General features: G+C 42.0%; 1 protein-coding gene across 2 annotated transcripts in view; it reads left to right on the forward strand.

The window, feature by feature from the left end:
* The first annotated feature begins 835 nt into the window (after positions 1-835).
* Tmem135 (transmembrane protein 135) overlaps positions 836-14,086 on the forward strand; it is a 200,616-nt gene continuing 187,365 nt past the window's right edge. For both annotated transcript variants that reach the window (XM_028894961.2, XM_028894962.2), the window contains exon 1: positions 836-1,177. In XM_028894961.2, the coding sequence (XP_028750794.1) occupies positions 1,037-1,177 (141 nt within the window). In that variant the 5' untranslated portion in view covers positions 836-1,036. The remainder of the gene's footprint in view (positions 1,178-14,086) is intronic.

The following is a 14,086-nucleotide window of genomic DNA, read 5'->3' on the forward strand; positions in this document are numbered from 1 at the left end:
GAACACATCTTTTCCACATCTGTCTCTCCAGGGCTTCAAACAGGGCTTGGAAAATCGTATTAGTTTAGTAAATATTGTAGAAAGAACTGGATTGATGGTGAGGGACTAATCTAAAGGTAATGAATTTTTGCTTTAAAAAGTACAGACTTTAGAAGTCCAAAGAAAGCAGGCTATTACACACAAAGAAACGAACACTAAAGTGCAATATATGGCAGGTGGTTTGCCATGGCAATCAATCTTAGATAAAGCTCTCAGGCCAGGCAGGAATCTGATCTGCACCATTGCTGCCTCTGCTGTGTGCCCTACCTGGGTGATGAGCACCTACCTGTGAAGGACCCTGTTGGTAGGACTGCTTAGTCATTAGGGTCTGACCAGGCCTTTCTGTATATGGTATGTATTTGAACACAGCCAAATGAGCATTATCAAGGCTTCCCAGGCACAATAGCGCTTAGGAGGTTGAGCAACTAGCAAGAACGTGGAGGTTCTGTTGCAACCACAGGCAGCCTTAGGTGAACACCTGGGAGAGCTGGCACAACCGCGGAGCGAGCTTCCTCAGGCTGGTCCAATGGCGAACCTTTCTCCTCCAGCTCCCAGCAAAGATATCAGATCCTTTTGTTCCACTACCCTCTGCCTTACTTGGCCGGGCTTTGAAAGGTCGCAGGCTGAGCTATATAGCCTGACCCAAGCGGGATCCACAGTCGCTCTCTCCTGAGTGCATCCCTGAGCCGCGCTCACTCGCAGACGGTAAAGGGGCTCTCTTCCTCCGCGCGCCCGGAGCTCGCGCCCGCCCGCCCACCCGCGGGAGCGCGCACGCCCCGTCCCTCCCCGCCTTCGCCGTGCGTGCCCCGCCCCCTCGCGCTGCCATACGCGGACCGGCCAACATCCGAGGACTCCGGCCTGGAGTAACCCGCTCGCGTGACCTTTCCGCGCCCCGCACGCCTAGGCCAGCTCGGAGCCCGTCCCGCCGTTGCGTGTCCGCCGCCCCCGCCGAGCCCTGCGGTCCTCTGACCACGCGCAGTCACCGCCGCCACTCGTCATGGCGGCCCTCAGCAAGTCCATCCCTCATAACTGCTACGAGATCGGCCACACTTGGCACCCCTCCTGCCGGGTCTCCTTCCTGCAGATCACTTGGGGCGCCCTGGAGGAGTCCCTCAAGATCTATGCGCCCCTGTACCTGGTGAGCAGGGCCGGCGCGTGTGCAGGACGGGCCTCCCCGAGCTCGTTGCTCCTGGGGCAGCTTTAGGGGTGGTGGGAGGCCCTGGGGGAGTCCTTGGCGGAAGGAGGGGGGAGGGGACCCCGAGGGCGAGCTGTCACCGGACGCCTGTTGCTAGGATGGGGGTGTGCACCTGGTTTGCAGGGTCGAGAGTGCCAGACACTTGAGAACCTGGATCCAGGGACTTTGTGATGGAGAGTTATTGGAGCTCACTTAGTCAATGCATGCCTGAGTCTCTTCCTTAGCCCCCTTTGCCTCCCTCCTGGCACCACAAGCCCTGCAGCTACAGATCATCTCTCAGTTCGAGATGACAGAGATGTGACTTGAGGATTTTGATCTTTCAAAAGTTTCCAGAGTAGACTCCTAGTTTGAGTGAGAATTTGTGCGGTGATTTCGAGTCATTGAAGGTGTTTTAGGACATCTGACTTACGTCGCCGAGGTAATTTTCTTGCACAGGTTTACATGTGGGGCAGTTTATAGAGTATCTGAAAACCTACCTTTAACACTGACAACTGATAAGGATATTTTCTCCTAAAGAGCGTCACTGTTTTCTTCAGTAACCACATCCTTGGCATTAAAGATCGATTACTTGGCCACTAAAGTTCATTGTCATTTTCTTATCTGTTGAAATCTGTCTACAAAGAGGGTAGACATCATATTTTATATGTTTCCTAAAAGTTTATTCACTATTCAATGGATGATCTATTCTTTTTTGTTGAAGTAATAATTTGGACCAATGACATCCTTCCTTGACAGTATGATTATGCTTGTAACTTATGGAGAAGTCTAATTCGTCATTATTGACACAACACAGGGAGAGATAGTGACCCCCTTTGAGTTTGTAGAAGCCAACTTTCATTTTTTTATGGTGTAGACTGGTACTTCTCCACCTTTAATGTATTTCAAGAAAATCCCAGGGATCTTGTTAGAATGGGGTTTCCGATTCAGTAGGTCTTGGTGGGGGCTGGAGAGTAAATTTTGATGAACTGTAAAGGTGTATTGATATTGGGGAATCTCCCCCCCCTTTAGTAGTAAGGCTCTAGATTAGAGGCCAATAATAGACTTTTATTTATGTAAATCTGTATCTGCATATACATTTTTCCTCAAAGACTGCTGTTATTGGCTCTTCTGTATGAATTATGGCCAGCCTTTGATTCATCATTACTATGTTATTATTTGGTGTTGCCAGGGTTCTTAACCCATTGTCTTGGACTGTCAAGACAAGAGTCCTACTGTTGAACTTTGCCCCAGATTTTTTTTTTTTTTACATCAACAAATACATTGGGCTCTTGATCATCTGCACAAAAAGACTGTTCTAGGCTGAGGAGGTAGCTCATTGGTAGGGCCTTTGCTTAGCATGTGCAAGGTCCTATGTTCTGACTCCTTGCCCAGTTCCATCACCCTTGACAAAAGAAAGCAAGACAAAACTAATCCAGGCAATTTGTTCAGAGATTGTTCTTGATTTCAAGGATTAGGAACTTGATGAGAAGAATGTTTACCCTATGCAATTTCTCCCAAGAGCCACACAGAATCATTTATTCATTCATTCATTTGATGAACATTTGTTGAATGCCTGGTATTTGTTATATTTACAGCATAGACAATTTATTAATTCTGTTCTGTGTTACGGTCATTGAGGGAAGCAACTGGGGCAGAGATTCTCCTACTGTAGAAGGTAGGATCAGTGGGGATCAAGAAAAGACTTGTCATACAATTACATTGTCAACTAGATTAAATAGTTCTTGAGAACAAATTTCCTATCTTGTGGCTTTATATTTTCTTACACTTGTGTATTTCACATTGTTGCTTATCAGTGGTTGTGAAGTGAAATTGGTGACAGCTGACTGGTGTTTTATTTTTAAGTGAAACAGATTAGAAAATGTTAGCCCATTTCAGGCACTAAGGCTAAACAGTGCAGTTTGACTTAGGCCTTGATATAGATGTGAGAGTGTGTGTGTGTGTGTGTGTGTGTGTGTGTGTGTGTGTGTGTGTGTCTAAGTAGAGCACATAGTCACACTGTACTTTCTGTAGGAGTTCTGTAGTTGCTGATCTGGGTTTGCATCTCACCTCTGTCAGTTACCAGCTGACTTTACGAATGTATCCTTTTTTTGTGTTTGTGTGTGGTGAGGTAAGATAGTGCACTGGTGATCTCCCACATATTTTCTGTGATCTTTTTTTCCATTTTGGAGGCAAGGTCTTATGACCTTGAGCTTTGGATTCTCCAGCCTCGACCTCTCAGCACCTAGGATTACAGGTGGGCACCCCCAGGCATGGTTTATACAGTGCTCCTATCAAACTCAGAGCCTTATGCATACTAGGTAGGCACTCTGCCGATTGAGCTATAGCCCTAGCTTGTAATGTGTCTTGAATATGTGTTTTTTTCTTTCTCTCCTCTCCAGTGGCACTTAGGAGTAAAGTCTGCTTCCAGTTAGAGTTAGTGGAATTTGACTTTGGCCTTGAAAATAAGATTGGACTTGATTTATGATGTAAGTGTATAGGGTGCACATTAACAGAGGGAGGTAATAGTGTGACTTGAGGGAGAAATCCAAGAGTTTCGTAAGAGAAAGAAAATGTACAATGTATAAAACAAAGGCTTGTTTGTAGTTAGGTACTATAATTCCTCTTGAACATTCTGTGTTTGCTCCTTCACACATTTTATCTTATACAGCTGTGACTCCATCTGAAGATTATTCCCACTTTATGAATAAGGAAACAGAACATTAGAGAAATTAATCGTGCTTTATAAGATTTTAGGGTAGTAAGGTAAAAGGACAGGGTTATGACCTTGTTTTGTGATCCAATATCAGACCAAAGGTCAGGCCAAAGGAACAGTTTGTTTTTGTTTTATTTTTTTAGCCAAGGAGGTTCCAGGAACACATGCTTCGAAAGGATGAGGAATCCTGTGGCAGTCGCTGTGGAGTTGGAAGGATGGTTAGGAGTTGTAGTTACTTCATCTAATGGTCCAGAGAGTTAGAAGTCCCATGGAGTCCCAGCTGTGCTTCCCTAGCAGCGAGAGCTAAGGAAAATTAGATTTTATCTCCCTCTATCTTGCTAAAAGATAATTTACCATGTTTTAGGGCTTTTGTTTGGACTTTGAGTAGGACGGCAGTGTGTAGGAATAGCAGCTGACATAAGCTGACATAATAAGTCCCTAATGCAGTGGGGTTTGCTGTTGAAATATGTCCATTTGATCGCTCCATCTCCTATTAGAGCAGACAGCTTTTATTCAGAACCAGCACTGTTCGCAAGTTCTGAATGAGTTCAGGTATGAATGAACTGTAGAATAGTCCAGGGCTAGGTTGGCATTTGGCATGCTTGCCAGAGGAAATGAAAGGGCAGTTTTAGAGGCATCTCACTGGAAGAATAAACAGGACATGAAGAAGGAGGATTTGGGGAACAACGTGAAGACCTGCTAATTAATATTTATAGGGTTATAGATCATGTGGAAGCCATTGCTTTCATTGATAGAAATGGAGGCGTCTGACTGGAAGACTTTGGTAAGGAGAATATTCTGGAACCTGTAAAATGGGCCTTATATTATTTCCCTTTCATTTGAAATAAGCATTAATCTAATGGTTTTTGTATTTTCCTCATATTGTTCTCTTGTTCTATGCGTTTGTCCTCATTTTTCTTTTACCTTCTGCTTAAGACATTTTGAAATGTAGACATACCATTTTTTATTCTGATGAACAATTTAGAGTTCAATTATAAAGAAATATAAAATGCCAATTTTGATTCAGTTATTAATACAGTGGACTAATCGATAAAGAGAACGAATGCTTCAGAAAGTTGCTAGAAATCATTTCATAGAGTTTTGTGAAGTCATATAAAGCTCCCTCCCATGAGATTTAGATCATGTTAAATCCCTTCACTTGACAATCCTAAAGTGATTTAAACCCCTAGTACTACTGACGATTCACAAAGAATGGTTGTTAATAAGAACTGTTATTCTCTATGTAAATATATTGTCACAGATGAATTTATAGTAGAAAGTACGGCGTCCCTAAAGACAGACCTAGACTGAAAAGATGAAATTCAACATAGCTGTGAATGAAATTTTGGTCTGCATCTCTGTGTGTCTTCGAGCACACATATATACAGTCTTTTTTTTTTTATAATTTAATTTAATTTTACATATCAGCCACGGATTCCCTTGTTCCCCCCCCTCCCGCCTCCCCCTTCTCCCCAGCCCCCCCCCCCCATTTCCATCTCCTCCAGGGCAAAGACTCCCCTGAGGATTGAGTTCAACCTGGTAGGTTAAGTCCAGGCAGGTCCAGTCCCCTCCTCCTAGGCTGAGCCAAGTGTCCCTGTGCCTACTTGTGATAATGATGCCTTCAGGTTCTTTTCCTGACACCAAACCAAGCCAACATTTTATTGAAACAACCTGCCTCCAGAGAAGTATTTTTTGTTGTTCTTATTCCTCATCTTTACATTTTTTACTCATTTTTTTTTCTTTTTTGTTAACATTCACAGAAATGGGTTGAGGTTTTAGTGTCTTAGGAGTAGGATTATGTTGCTGTAGATATGGTTACTTGCCTGTTTTCTTTCCTATATGTAACTGTGGGCTGCAGAAAAGACTGTAGATATAAGCTAAGTTCATTTGATCAAAGGTAGGGTTTAACTCTGCAATTTAATTTTTAAAAAATTTTTATGTGCATTGTTATTTTCCCTGCATGTGTGTTTGTGTGAGGGTGTTGGGTCCTCTGGAACTAACAGACAGTTGTGAGCTGCCATGTGGGTGCTGGGAATTGAATCTGGGTCCTCTGGAAGAGTAGCAGTGTTCTTAACTCCTTAGCCATCTCTCTAGCCCCAACTCGGCAATTTCTGTGTTATTTTTTAGCTTGGATAATATATCCAGAGAAGAGTGGGCTATTCAAGTTACCTAATATTCTTGTATCAGGACACATACAAACTTCCATGGTCGATTGTTATTATTATTGTTAATTATTATTATAAAAATGGGAACCCCATCATCCAACATTAGATGCACATATCTTTACACTTTTATATCTTGGTGAATTGTTCCTATTATCAATATGTAGTGGCCTTTGTGTCTTCTAATTAATGCTGGCTTGAAGACTAGTTCATCAGATAGCAGAATAGCTACACCAGCTTGGTTTTAGTTTCAATTCACACTATAGATTGGTTTATACTTTGAATCTCAGTCTGTGTCTGTCCTTTCCATGTGGAGAATATTTCTTAGAGACAACAGGTTATCCGACCTAATAATGACAATAATAATAATAATAATATAATTATTTTTAACCCCGTCAACTGGTCTATATCTCTTTATTGGGGTGTTGAAGTCATTTACATTTAAAGTTATTATTGAGAGAGTTTTGCTGACCCATATACTTTTGTTGTTTGCTTTTGTGATTGGTTGGATATTTTTTCTTTTCTTTATCTTGCTGGTATTTGTTTGCTGTTCTACTGTGTTGGACATAATGGATTGTTGACTTGCTTTCATGAAATTTGTCCTTATTTCTTTGTTAATTTAAAAAAAGTAGCTTTGGTGGTGGTTATGTACTCTCAGGGCTTGAAATACATTGATCTTTCCTTTCCTGGTTTTTAGGGTTGTTAATGAGGGATTTTATGTTACTCAGATGTGCATGCCCCTGTATGTGAGCTGGTGTCCATCCCTTACAGCTTTAATAGTGTTTCCTTGTACTTTTTTTTTTTTTTTTTTTTTTTTTTTTGCTTTTCGAGACAGGGTTTCTCTGTGTAGCTTTGGAGCGTGTCCTGGAACTCATTCTGTAGCCCAGGCTGGCCTCGAACTCACATAGATCTGCCTGGCTCTGCCTCCCGAGTGCTGGGATTAAAGGCGTGCGCCACCACTGCCCGGCTTTCCTTGTACTTTTGACTTGTTGATTATAATCTCTTTTGGAGGGGTTCTTTTCTTGTCATATGTATTTAGGGTTCTAGGTACCTCTTCTGTTTTTGTACCTATTGTTTCTTTAGATTTGGGAACTATTGTACTAGCCACGGAGTAGATTCTGTATGCTGTCAATTTTTATTTCTCTCTCTTACCGTTTAGGGTTCTTAGGTTTAGTGTGTTGATTTTATCTCAGAGTCCTTGGTCATTGATATTGGTAGTAGTATTACTGATGCTTTGTTGAGTTTATTGGTTTTTTAAAAACCCACTGTTTTAGTGATTCATTGAATTTTTATTTCCAAAATTTATATATCCTTTAAAACTCTCAATTTCACCGGGTAGTGGTGGCACATGCCTTTAATCCCAGCACTCGGGAGGCAGAGCCAGGCAGATCTCTGTGAGTTCAAGGCCAGCCTGGGCTACAGAGTAAATTCCACGACAGGCTCCAAAGCTACACAGAGAAACCCTGTCTTGAAAAACCAAAACCCCAAACCAAAACCAACCAACCAACCAACCAACCAAACAAACAAACAAAAAAATCCTCTCAATTTCCTTTTCTATTTTTCTGACTTTTCTTCTATATTGCTGATTTTCTCAACCACTTTTCTGACTTTCTCCTCTCTATTGCTTGCTTGCTTCCTTTCTAAGTACTCAGTTGACTTCTTCATTCTTTTGCTAACCTGTTTTCTGTTGGAGGTCACTTTCCATTTTTACTAGCAAACATTTGAGAACTTCATCTGGCCTTTGACTCTCTTCAGTGTCATTGAATGCAGTGGTTGAGAAGGTGTGACCTTGGGAAGGAGTACTGTAGTCTTATGTTCTTGTGCCTGCATCCCTGTGTTATTTGTGTTTGTTGGCTTGGGCATCTCTTCCTGTTTTACTCGAGGATCTTCTTAACGTGTAGACTGCTCCTGTGCTATCGAGAGAGGAGAAGGCAAACTGTTGCAGAAGCAGAAATTCCAAATCATACAAGATGCAGAAATAGACTTAAACTCAATTAGCACACTAGCATGTCGCCAGTTACCATAAAAAGAAAACGGTGGGCGATGCAGTTAAAAAGTATTTGGGGTAAATGTGGAAATAGTGAGTGGATCAGGTGAATTCAAGGAGCAGGGAGGGGGGATGAAGGGGAATAGAGATTTTGTAAGCAAGAAGTAAGAGGAGAAATTATTGTGAAGAAAAGGAAAAGAGCAAGAGATTAGAAAAAAAATTAACAGGAAAAAGATTCCCTAATTACGAGAACATTCCTAACCAATTTTATGTTAGTGTAAGAAGGGGTATAAAAACATAAGCATCAAAGCTAAAATCCTAACAATAAAAAATACATCAAATCCCACAAGAATAAGCCTAATTTCATAATATTACTAAATCTATAGTAGAAAAGAGGTAAAACAGCCACCCCAAGAAGAAAAGAAAAAAAAAATTGTCTCATAAATTGGAAAATGTTAATACAGTTATATAGCTTTATGAAGGAGAATAAAAATAATAGCTTAAAAGCCTGTTAATATTATATTGGGGAAAAAGGGAGGGCACATGGGACTCCCCTCCTAAAAAGGACGGCCTGTTTATTGGAGAGGGTTCCCTTCTGGATCCTTCAGTGTTGAGGGCTGCTGAGTGTAGTCAGGGGCAGCCTTGTGTCAGTTGAACTTGTGGGATCTTAACTAACGAGTCTTTGTTGAGTAGTGTCTGCTAGCCACCGAGAGCATGCTTCGCTTTGTCTACCAGGAGCTTCTGCTGGCCACACTCGGCCTTGCAGTCTGTGGGCTGAGCAGGCTCTTTCAGCCTGCTGAGATGCTTCAGCATGGCCAGTGTTCTAGGTGGGATTGTTCGGAATTGTGTAGGGAATCAGGGAAGTAACCATCACATCGAAATCGGTACAGGCAGTCCTGGTTACGCATGTTCAAAACTCGTTATGCATTGATCTCTCTGCTGAACCTTCAGATTTCCCCAGTTCCACAGCAATGAGCCACACAGCAGTTACCTTGAACCAGAGGTTGATAGACTACCAGACCTCAGTCTCTGGGCTCTTTATTCAAGAGCAATGGTTTTCAACCTGTGGGTCATGACCTCTTTGGGGGTTGCATATTAGATACCCTGCTTATCAGATTTTTACATTACAGTTCGTAACAGTAGCAAAATTACAGCTAAGAAATAGCAACTAAATAACTTTATGCTTGGGGTTCACCACACCTTGAGGAACTAACTGTATTAAAGCATCACAGTACCAGGAAGGTTGAGAACTACTGTTCTAGAGTAACTCTAGAGTAAGCTGAGCAGATCTGTTCCAGGCTCTAAGCATGAGTGAGGCTAAGTTTCCCTATACACTCCACCACCTGGGCCAATCCTGTGGCTGCCAACACTTTTTGGCTTGTCAGCATCCAGTTCTCTTGCTGTCTACACCTGTCTCCCCAGACTTCCCTCACTGAGTGTGGGAGGTTAAATTCAGCATACCCAGACTGATCCTGTTGTCAGGGCCCCAGGGTAACTCAGTTTTAAAATGGCACCTGGTCCCATGCCGCTTAGCTAAGGGAATGCTCATTCACTTCTGATCGTTATTCTGCAGCGGTCGCCATCTCACTGAGACTGGGTTTGAGATGTGCTTCCTGTGGGCTTGCCCTGTGGGCAGGCCCCTGTAGGTCTTTTCCCTGGAGCTGTGTGGGTTTCCTTTTGGATGGTGCTTCAGCTTTTCCTTGTGGCTGGAGCTGAGGTCAGCATCCTTCTTTTTCTCCATTCTTCAACTGACTCTCATCCCTTTTGGGAATTTCTGAAGCTCGTCCTTTCTGTTCTTTTTCTTTTTTTCTTATCCTGACCCCTCTCCTTCACTGGCTACTGTTACCTATTTTACTCAGTCTTGCACTATGCTTTGTAATAGTAATCTTTGTATTTTTACAATTTGTGTACAGATTGATGCTCACTCAAAAGTTCACTTGTAATATTTAATGTTCCTATGTATTTCATCATTTCTACTAACAAAATATATAAAAATAGACTTTTAGAAATTATATTGTAGGGTTGGAGAGATGGCCCAGCAGCTAAGGGCGCCTACTGCTGCAGAGGACTCAAGTTCAGATTCCGGCATCCACATCTGGTGGCTTACAACCACTTGAAACTCCAGCTCCAAGATCCAGGGCCACCTTCTGGCCTTCTCAGGCACCTGCACTCATGTGTACATAACCACACACAGACATATGCATGCACATAATTTTAAAAAGAAAGTTTATCTTGTATTTTGGATGTTAGCTATTACTTCACATTTAAAGTAACTGGAGTTCCTCACCACCTGCACACAGGGAGACCTTTGTAAGTCCCAGACAAAAATGAAGGAAAGCATAGTGGTGTATTCTGTTGTGGATTTTACAGTGCTCACTTGCACAGTTGGAGGATGAATGCTGTGGTGTTCAGTACTTAGGTATGTTCCCTAAGAAGGAAAAGTTGTCCATTAACCTTTTTGAATTATCATTTTCATAGGCAGCTTCCTTCAGGACCTCCTGACCAGTATGCTAGATATCCCTTTTGCCGAGTCAAATCTTTATACTCTTTTGCACTTTGGGGAAGGAATACTTTAAAACATGCATTTTCACTCTTTTAGATTCATAGGTCTTTTCAGAGTATGAAATGCTTATTCAATATTTACTTGAACTGTAAAATCTAACAAATCTGTTATAATCTCATAAGCCTGTCTATGATCAAGTCATTATCTTTAGGCCTTTAGTAAATATTTAACTAAGAAATGGGATTCCTAGGAATAAAAAGCATTTTATTGAGTGTCCAGTTATTTTGTAAAAGGCCCAAAAACAACTATGAAGAAATCAGTGATATGGACGGAGTTTTTTTTTTTTTTTTTTTTTTTTTTTTTTTTGGACAGGGTTTCTCCATGTAGTTTTGGTCCCTGTCCTGGATCTCACTCTGTAGACCAGGCTGGTCTTGAACTCACGGAGATCCACTTGGCTCTGCTCGGATTAAAGGCATGCACCACTGCCTCCTGGCTGGATGGAATTTTTAAAGGCACTGGCTTAGCCCAGTTTCTATAAAGAGTAAGCAGAGTGAATGTTTTGGTAATAGACTTTAGTCCTCCCCTCCCCACCCCCCAAAAGGGGCTTACCCTGCCTGGTCTAGAACTTATTGTATAGCTCACACTGGCTTTGAACTCACAGAAACCCATGTTTGTCTCTGGAGTGCTGGGATTAAAGGTGTGTGTCATCACGCCTGGCTGTAATAGGTTCTTAAAAAATTTAAAACAAAACTAATCAAGGATCCCTGAAGTCATTAAATAATTCAGACTGCTGAAAAACATCTGTCTTGCTTATCTGACCTTAAGAGATCATGGAGTTGTTATAAATTGACTTTGCTTGAGGTCTCATTTCGGGGTATAAGTGAGAGAGGCTTATTTTATCTCTGGCTCCTCATTAAGTAATCCATACCTTTTCTTACTTTGTTACTATTCATTTGGAAATGGAGCAGTGTCTTTGGTGTTTTTTTTTTTTTCTTTTAAATGATGAGTGTATTTATTAACATGCCTGTTTGAGGCCCTTCACCTTGTTTTCTTATGTGACTTCTTGTTACTCTTTGTTTGGCCCGTTGAGGGCAAAGTACACCTGCCAACATATCACTTCTGGTTGAGAGTTGAGGGCCTGCTGGTGCAGTAAACACTTTCTCAATCCACCCTTCCCCTTACCTGCTGGCTGTGGAGTGTAGATGGCCTGAGGTTCACCCTTAGCTGCCCCATAGGTCAGGGATGAAATTAACAGGTGTAATCCACATCCTAAATGATGATGTGCTGTTACTGCTTACGTTTTGGGTCCAGCAGATTCCCAATAAAACAGGTATTTATTTGATTAAAAGAATCTTAGGCCATCAAATCCTGAGTGTTTTCAATGCCCATATTATTTCCATTTGTGTGGTCACTAGGAAACGCTCTTCAACTAAGTAAGAGTCGTTTACCTGAAAAAGTTCATATTCCTCAAAAATAATCTATTTTGAAAAGAAAAGTCCATTTTGGTAGCGGGGCCCACCTGGAATCCAGGGACTAAGTCCACACTTAAGCTGCCCAGTGACTGTGCTCTTCAGGCTGCTTTTATACCCAGCATCCCTGGCGGGGTCATTAGGTACAGATTGTTTTGAATAATCAGACCTTTATTTATTTATTTGTTTTTTCAAACCTGCAGCCCCAAAATGCTCCTGCACAGGAGACAGTGAGTTAATCAGGGCAGTGTGGATTTCTTCATGTGCCCATGGCCGTATTTCCAGCCTGGGGAGCGTAGTGTAACTATTTGCCCTGAGTCCTCACTTCCTCTCACCCTGCCTCTTCCACTCTCATTTCATCTCTCAGTTATTATTTTTACAGTAAGTCAGGACTGGAGGGAATGTGGAGATTGTAGTTAAAGGGGGCAGCTACAAAACATGACAGAATTGTTTCATCTGGAATAAATGTTGTTAGGTGATGTATGGCATGTTGCTAGGTTTTTACCATGTTCTCCTTTGCAGGGCTAGAAAGCCTTCCTCAGGGAAATGACCTAGTGATTATATGACCTCCCTGGGAGAATATATGTGGGGCTTATTGTTTAGCCACAGGAATAAACTCCAGCACAAGGAAATGGAGAGGAATAAGAGATCATTACTTTTTAGAGTTTATTGGACAATTTCCTATGTCTAATACCCTGGCCAAAATTTGATTTTTTTTTCCCTTCAAATTTCATATCTTTTTATACTTGAAGGCAAAACAGGAAGAAAATGTTTCCTTAGACCAGTTAAAGGTTTTGAGAGCTGGAAGCTACCATCTCAGATCTACATTTTAAATTCTAGCAGACAGTTTTAGTTACAAATAAATGTTAGCAAAACCGTTTTGAATATTCTGTTTCTCCATACTATTCCCTAAGAGGTAAATTGAGGTTTTAGGCAAAACAGTTACTAAGAAGTAAGCTTTTTTTTTAAAGTGTGTGTGTGTGTGTGTGTGTGTGTGTGTGTGTGTGTGTGTATGTGTGTGTGTGTGTGTGTGTGTGTATGCATGTACATGTGTGTGTTCTTGTGTGAGAGTGTGGGCACATGCTTTTTACAAGTCACATGAAGGTTAGAGGATACCAGGGTAACTTTGGATTTCAATCCTTGCCTTCCACATTGTGTGAGTCAGGATCCCCCATTCCTCCCCGCATAGACCATGCTGTCATTGAGCTTCTGAGGCATCACCTGTGACCTCCAGCCATCTTGCCATAGGAGTGCTGGGGTTGCAGATGTTCACTGCTGCATCCAGATTTACATGGGTTGGAGGGATCCAAATACAGAGCATCATGCCTGTGTGGCAAGCATTTCAGCTGCAGAGTCATAGTGCTGGCCCCTTAGTACCTTTTAAAATTTTCTTTTTCTCTGCTCTTGCTCTTTTTTCACTCACTCATGATTAACTTTCATGGTTATTATTTTTTTTTCCCTTCCTGGTTTTGGTAAGTATTCTGTTACCTTGTTTAAAAGCAGTTAAAGATGTTGTATCTACCAGCTACTGTGGACTGATGGCTAGACTCCATCCAAACATCTCCCTATCTGCCTACCTTCCATCTTTTTATTTATTGAGTGTGCTGGGATTGAACTCAGGACCCCAGGTATGTAAGGCAAGCACTCTACTGCTGAGCTGCATCCCCACATCAGCAAACAACTTGGTTGTACTTTTTAGTCCAGACATATCTGTGAATCTCTGGTTTCTTCCATTCCACTTGCCTGTCCTCCTGCGTGTGAACTTAGCTTGCTTGCATCCACTTTGAGGGTTCAGTTCATTCATTCCATTTTTATTCTTGGTGTTCTTACTGGACAAACAGGACTAAAACACAAATGCCTACTGTTTCTCCTCTGAGTTAAAGTCTTTATTGCAGAGGGCATTATTAGACTATTATGAGAAGGGCGCATTGGTCAGGGCGTCAGTCACAGGGTTCTGGTTGAAGTTGCAGTCGTGCACAGCGGGCTGCCTGGTGAAGGCTGAAGCGACACTGCTGTGTTTTCAAGGTTGTCCCTCAGTG

Source organism: Peromyscus leucopus, chromosome 1, assembly GCF_004664715.2.
Source record: "Peromyscus leucopus breed LL Stock chromosome 1, UCI_PerLeu_2.1, whole genome shotgun sequence".
NCBI classification, from domain to species: Eukaryota; Metazoa; Chordata; class Mammalia; order Rodentia; family Cricetidae; genus Peromyscus; species Peromyscus leucopus.